General features: G+C 36.9%; 1 protein-coding gene across 1 annotated transcript; it reads right to left on the bottom strand.

Moving 5' to 3' along the window:
• rab39ba (RAB39B, member RAS oncogene family a) lies at window positions 1-7,786 on the bottom strand. Its single transcript, XM_079835613.1, has 3 exons — window positions 7,420-7,786; window positions 6,509-6,735; window positions 1-2,834 (listed from the first exon to the last, which is right to left on the bottom strand). Exons 2-3 carry the CDS (start codon window positions 6,721-6,723, stop codon window positions 2,408-2,410), a joined length of 642 nt encoding a protein of 213 aa, XP_079691739.1. The 5' UTR covers window positions 6,724-6,735; window positions 7,420-7,786; the 3' UTR covers window positions 1-2,407.
• Window positions 7,787-8,054: the final 268 nt, after the last annotated feature.

Raw genomic sequence — 8,054 nt, 5'->3', positions numbered from 1 at the left:
AGACACAAAATCTTTTGTGTCACATTTTATTGATAGTTCATCTCATCTCTCCCACAGGATCAATAAATACACAGTTGATAGTCATTTCAGTCGGCTAAATGACATTGTATTAGTCTGTGAGTCAAAAAAAGTACATTTTCTCAGCAGCTAGCCTACTATGAAAGAGTGAACTTCACTAAGAAGAACCTATGGAAGCTTGTTTCCACCACAGAATAAAAAAGGTAATTGCGACTTTTTATCTTGCAATTCTGACTTCTCAGAATTATAGAGTCAGAATTGTGTGATATAAACTCGTAATTGCGCGTTATTAAAGTCATAACTGCGAGGGGAAAAAGTCACAATTGCGAGTTTATATCTTGCAATTCTGACTACTCGTAATTGCAGCTTTATATTACACGATTCTGAGAAAAGAAGTCAGAATTACGAGATGTAAACTCGCGATAAAATGTTTTATTTTGTGGCGGAAACAAGCTTCCATAAGAACCTAACGTTAACCAGAAAAAAAATAGGGACATGATTTATCAGTGCTTTACAAACAAGTATGTTGGTAAAGTCCCTGGGAAAATGTCTAGGGATATCATGACCTAGCCTGGTCCTACCAGACTCTCGTACATTTCATTTGTACAGAGAGCCTGGCCACTCTCCATTGACAAGCGTAAACTTCCTTGAAGGCGGGTACTGTGTTGAAGTTTAAAACTATTGGATCGGCCCAGAGCCACTCTGGAACTGCCATAACCAATCGCTAACGTCATCGTTCTCAGCCACTCCCTCTGTTCGCTGATTGGACCAGTACAAATTTGACTGGAGAAAACCAGAGAATATACCGCAATCCCAGACGGAGTACTGAAGGAAAATGAAAATTGAGAGGAAGTACATAGGAGGGCGGAGCCAGTCTAATCATGATCCACTTCAGATGAGAAAAAGGCGGGAAACTGAAACGTGGCTCTCTATAATTGCATGTTTTCTGGAAGGTTTAAAGATTATATCTATGGAAGCTTGTTTCCGCCACAGAATAAAACATTTGAAAAGATAATTGCGACTTTTTATCTCACAATTGCGAGTTATAAAGTCCAATTCTGAGGAAAATTGCGACTTTTTTTTCTTAAGAGTTGCATGTTTATATGTCAAGACTTTATAACTTGCGAGTTTATATCATACACGCATATATGTACACTCGCAATTGAAAAAAAAAGTATTTTTTATTCTGTTGCGGAAACAAACTTCCATAGATATCAGAAATTAGAAATGCTTTACTTTTATTTAGTCATCAAATTTACATATTGATTGATTACATTTAATTTAAAATCATGAGGGTGCATCCTAAAGGAAAGAATAACTTGCCACATTCCCTGTTGTTATGACCTCTGTTGGTGAAATCTGTCATCTTCCTTGTCGGGCAATGAATTTTGACCATAATAACAATAACATCATAACAGAATTTCTCCACCTACCATTTAATTCTTGAAATCAGATGTCCCACATAAACAACCAATCAAAAGTTTGGGGTCAATGAGAAGTCTCATGCTCACCAAGGCTGCATTTAATTGATCAAAAATACATATAAAATTGTGAAATAAACAAAATATTGTATTTGAATATATTTTAAACTGTAATTTATTCCTGTGGTGGCAACGCTGAATTATCAGCCTCATTATTGAGTCCTCAGTGTCACATGATCCATCAGAAATCATTCTAATATGATGATTTGCTGCTCAAGAAATATTTCTTATTATTACCATTGTTTAAACAGTCGTGCTGCTAAATATTTGAGCGGAAACCATGATGTAGTTTTTCTGGATTTTTGGATGAATAGGATGTTAAAAAAAGCATTTATTTGAAATTGAAATCTGTCTTCACTGTGACCTTTGATCAATTTAATGCATCGTTGATGAATAACATTATTCATTTCTTTAAAAAAAAAAAAAGGAATTACAGGAAATTATTATTATTCTTCATACTAAAGAGTATCTTCAGTGAACACATTAGGGGCTTTTTAGTCCAATGGGATGTTTGGATTGGTGCGGTCCTCCTGTACATGCTCTCAAAAGATCCATCATTACTGGCTAAACTTTTGGTGTAACTATTGGGTCTGTCTTTGTTCCAAAGGATCAGTGTGTTTTGCGATCTTTTCCTCAAACAGTTCTCACAACTCAGTTCTCCAAGTTCCATCTTCCCAGGTGGACCGAGAAGACTCGCCAAAGCTCCAGTTAATTCACATTTGCTTATCTTTAAGTCATTATTTGAATTGAATAAGAACTTTATTCGACGTAACTATGAAAGCAGAAAACATTGATTTCGGGGACGAGAGTATTTGTGGGGCTGCAGTAGTGGGAATGTCAAGCTGAGGGAGATCGACAGCACTGGTTTTGCGGTGAAGGAGCTTGATACGCCGTCAGGAGTCACTTGATCAACAGAGGCAGCGGCGGTCGCTCTTGGTCACCTCCTCTGATGAATGCACCACGTTGGGCACGAAACCACTCTTGACGCCCTCCCAGCCCTCCTGTATGGTGATGTCACCGGATTTGACCAGCTCGAAGATATCCCGAGTCAGCTCCGTGAAAGCCCTCTCTACATTTATGGCGTCGCGGGCCGAGGTCTCCACATAGCGCATGCCGTAAGCGGCTGCCAGTTTCTCGGCCTCCTGCTGGCTCACCTGCCGCTGCTGCTCCAGGTCGCACTTGTGGCCGACCAGTAAGAAGACGATGCTGTGCGGCTGCACGTGACTGCGCGCTTCCTCCAGCCACTCGTGGACATTTTGGAAGGAGCGCCGGTTGGTGATGTCGAAAAGCAAAAGGCCACCCACTGAATTACGATAATAAGCCCTTGTGATAGATCTAGATCACATACAGAGGAGAAGAGCAGACGATATCAGACAAGTGGGGGAACACGTTGCACATTACATTATACATTTACATTATAAATTGATTTATTAAAAAACATTAAAACTAGGACGGAAATATTTGATGGGAATTCTGCTGATAACCTGTTAGAAAGCTATTAGAGGAAAATGGTTACAGCCTGAAATTCCAGAAATAAGTGGAATAGTATATTAAATATACACGATGGAAAGACAATCTGAGAAATTCTGGTTATGGGCAGAATGAGTGGATTATATTTTTCCACTGAGAATATGGGTATCTTTTATAAAGATGCGAGTAGAATGATCCTAAATGTGAACATTTGACAATTTCCAAAATGTTAGTATGAACGATTTATGAAGCAAATCACTTTATAAATAAACCTTACATTCAAGTGCAATGTGAACATGTCACGTTCAAGGCAATGATGAACAGAAGAAGGGATATATTAGAAGCAGACTTTTAATTCAGATATCACAGGATAGTGTAGCATCTCATACATAAACAATACAAGGACAAAGAACAGAACTAAACTAAGGACTTACTACGCAGGGGAAGATAATCAACAGAAACTGAAACAGGTGAGTAACTAATTAGAAAGAAACTTGGAAAACAGATGAGTGACTATGGAAACTAACAAGAAACTAGAACACAAGAAAAGGGGGACCGGGACAACCAAACTAAGGGTATGTTTACATGACAACAATGTACTAAAAACTGAACAACTTTTTGTTGTCAAAATGATCCCTCAAAAACGCATAAAATGTTATCAGTTTTTAGTCAATAACGGTGTTGTGTAAACACCCAAAAACTTAATCAAACTGAACAGAACTAAACATAAACCTGGCAGAACAAGCACATCAACCCCACCTACAGAACACCCACAAATATCCTTTTATGATTCTGAAGAAATATGGCACTCATCATCAAGGGCAAGCATTTGTGACCCTGGACCACAAAACCAGTCATAAGTCACACGGGTATATTTGTGGCAGTAGCCAACCATACATTGTATGGGTCAAAATTGTAGATTTTTCTTTTATGCCAAAAATCATTAGGATATTAAGTAAAGATAATGTTCCATGAAGATATTTTGTAAGTCTCCTACTGTAAATATATCAAAAATGTATTATTATTAGTCGTAATATGCATTGTTAAGGACTTCATTTGGACAACTTTGAAGGAGATTTTCTCAATATTGTTTTGCACCCTCACATTCCGGATTTTCAAATTGTTGTATCTCGGCCAAATATTGTCCTGTCCTAACAAACCATTCATCAACGGGAAGCTTACAGCTTACATATATGTGTGTATGTATACACTGCCTGGCCACAAAAAAAGTCCCTGTTTGGATTTAAATAGGCAAATGCTTAAAGGTGTAATCTTATGTCCTTTTACGAGGTCTTGATTTTGTTTTCGGGGTATACTACTAGAATATGTTTTTATGCTTGATTGTTCAAAATACACCCCTCTCTCCCCAGTCTGACTCGAACACGCCGATTTCGACGAAGCCCCTCCTTCCGAAATACAAAATGTGCTGTGATTGAACCAGGCTCTGTAAAGTCTCCTCCAGCACATCCCAAAGACTTTCAATGAATTTAAAGGGTTAGTTCACCCAAAAATGAAAATTCTGTCATTAATGACTTACCCTCATGTCGTTCGACACCCGTAAGACCTCCGTTCATCTTCGGAACACAAATGAAGATATTTTAGTTGAAATCCGATGGCTCAGAAAGGCCTCGATTGGCACAATGCACTTTACACTCTCAAGACCCATAAAAGGTACTAAAGACGTCGTTACAAAGTCCATCTCACTACAGTGGTTCTACAATAATGTTATGAAGCGACGAGAATAGTTTTTGTCCGCAAAAAAAATCTAAATAACAAATTATATTGTGATGACCAATTTCAAAACACTGCATCATGAAGCTTCAAAGCGTTATGAATCAGTGAGTCGATTCAGCGGTTTGAATCGCCAAAGTCACATGATTTCAGCAGTTTGGCGGTTTGACACGCGATCCGAATCATGATTCGACTCGCTGATTCATAACGCTTCGAAGCTTCATGATGCTGTGTTTTGAAATTGGTCATCACTATATAATTTGTTATTTAGGGGTTTTTTGCACACAAAAACTATTCTCGTCGCTTCATAACATTATTGTAGAACCACTGTAGTGAGATGGACTTTGTAACAATGTCTTTAGTACCTTTTATGGGTCTTGAGAGTGTAAAGTACATTGTGCCAATGGAGGCCTTTCTGAGCCATCGGATTTCATCTAAAATATCTTCATTTGTGTTCCGAAGATGAACGGAGGTCTTACGGGTGTCGAACGACATGAGGGTAAGTCATTAATGACAGAATTTTCATTTTTGGGTGAACTAACCCTTTAAGGTCTGGACTCAGAGGTGCCAATTCATGTGTGGAAATGATTCTTAAAGCTCCCTCCCAACCATTCTTTCACTATTTGAGCCAGACGAATCTTGACTTTGTCATTCTGGAATATGGCCATGATGTGTCTTCTTTCCTACATGGTTGTTTAAGAAATGAAAAGCTACACACTCCATCAATTAGGGTTAGGAGAACTGTAGCCAAACATATAACATGCTACAAATGTAATAATCACTGCAATAATGATCCAATCATAGACTCTTAAGCATTTGCCTATTTAAATTCAAACAGTGACCTTTTTTTTTGGCCGGGAAGTTTGTGTGTGTATATATATATATATATAATTTCAGTGGTTTATCACAAAGCAGCTACTCATTTGCACAAAATATTTATGTATATTGTGATTGTCTATTTATCTTTAATATTTTATCTTTTTTGTTTTAATAAACAATGTTGGATTATTTTATTGGTATATGAGTGCAAAATGTTTGTTTGCATGCTCTTCAGTTGCCGTACGCATAAGCACATTTTCATGTCAGTTTTGCCTTTATAAATCCTAATTTGATCCTCGCTTTTGACATAGGATGAAATCTACTTTATTTAGTATCAAATTTTACAATTTTATAAATGAGGCCCCATATCTAATATAGAAATTTGACCAACTACAGAAAGAGGTTCTTCCCTTATTTTCTAAGCGAAATTTGAAAACATACACATAAAAACCTGCACATAAAAAACTGGCATGGAAGGCCATTCCAACAAAAATCCCAAAATGAACATCCTTCTTAAGCAATAAGATGTTTCCTAATGAAAAAAGGAAGTTTGGAAAGGAGATAAATAGTTTGTGCCTTAAAAAAAGCCAGTATTTTTTTGTTAGCAGGTTGGTTGCAAGAGGAGGGGCATTCTCATTTGTGAGAGTATTTGATTGGTCAAAATTTTGTTTAGTGCAAGATGAGTCATCAATATTTTGGTTTGTTTCACTGCAAGAGGAAGACTGTACATTTTAAATGCATTTATCCAATATATATATATATATATATATATATATTATATATATATATATATATATATATATATATATATATATATATATATATATATATATATTTACCAGTGTTGTACACTAACATATAAATAGCCTCAAAGCTAACAAACATATAGACTAAAAGCCACAAATCTCCCATTTTGATTTCGTTAAACAATTAGGCAGTGCATGCTGCGATAGCGACATGTAAATGTGATCAAATACCACCAGATGTACCTGAATCTCTCTTGGCCGGCCGTGTCCCAGATCTGAAGCTTGATGCGTTTGCCTGGTTCAATCTCCACCAGACGGGAGAAGAAGTCTACACCAACAGTAGGATCAGACACCTGTGCAAAACGTCCTTCTGTGAAGCGTCTGATCAAACAAGACTTCCCCACCGTCGAGTCGCCAATGACAATCAGCCGGAACTGGTACAGCCATATAGCTTCCATATCTTATTTTATCTGTCAAAAAATAACAGTATGTTGTCAGAGAAAATGACAGATTACTGAGTAAACCTTACCATGTACTTAATTGGAGGGATAGTTCAACCAAAATTTAAAATTCTGCCTAAATTAACTTATCCTTGAATTTAAATTTTTGTTTTATTCAACTGAAAGACATTATCATTTTTTGAGGATCAGATCATGTAGATGAGCACTAGAATAGACTAACAGCTGAGCCTCCATCTTTAAATGGATGAGTATCATTCAAATAGGTGTTATGTACAATTACCTTATTACATATATGATGCGTGACCATTCATTTGTATGGAAGTCCAAAGTATTCAATACATTTATACATCGGAATTATTTTTGCAAAATGTATAGCCTTATTGAACTCAAAATGTAGCCTAGGCTAATTAAATATTTTTTCAGTGGCTGTATGAGTAGCTATCAGACCTGTATTTTTAAATGACATTTTGATATAAATAATAGGCCTATGATTTCATAATGAATAATTAATTGTTTAACACATCTTTAGTAACCGAACGATAGGCTAATTAATTTCATAACAACATCGCGCCTCTTGCTAACGTCCCTCAAGCTAGCTAAAGCATGCTTGCAGGCCTATGAGTTTAGCATCGCACTTGTTTAGAGAAATCGCTCTGTGAATGCATATTATTGTATCTTTTGTGCAGTTATTACCTTGGTTATGCGTCTTAATGTCTGCGGATGGCAAGCCCCATATTCCTCGCTGTCTTTCCGTCAGAAAGCGTGTAGCACCGTGACGTTCCCCGGCAAGGCATCCAAGCACACCCGAATGTGTGTGAGGATAAATGTGCAACTAGTCGCGCTTTGAATATGCACTAAACGACCAAACGAATGACCATAATCGTCTGGTGGCGTTTGCATTAAGACCTGTTACTTTCAGAATGCCCATAAATTCTTTGTAAATTCATATTGTCAATCTCATGATTAGGGATAAAGAGATGTTTGTGAAAATGTGCTGATGAAATGGCAGTATCATCAGCATCATATAGCCTGACTCATCCCTCATCAGTACCATTACCGTAATAACTGCTAGAGCGACGCAGCACTAGCAGTGTCTCAAATCTCTGCTGTTACTTATGTACTTGTTCAAAATAATTCATATTTTCCATCACGTCTGCTTCCACCTTATTCCTTTTTCTTTTTCTTTAGTTTAATTACATACAATTACAATGCAAAAAAATAAAAAATACAAGACAGATAAAAGGCAATGTGGTACAGTTCGGAGTATGTAAAAACAGATTATAACAACAACAACAACTAAAATATAAAATGAACATATGCCTATGTGT

The sequence above is a fragment of the Gobio gobio genome (assembly GCF_949357685.1).
Source record: "Gobio gobio genome assembly, chromosome: 14".
NCBI classification, from domain to species: Eukaryota; Metazoa; Chordata; class Actinopteri; order Cypriniformes; family Gobionidae; genus Gobio; species Gobio gobio.
This window is presented reverse-complemented; position numbering and strand designations above follow the sequence as displayed.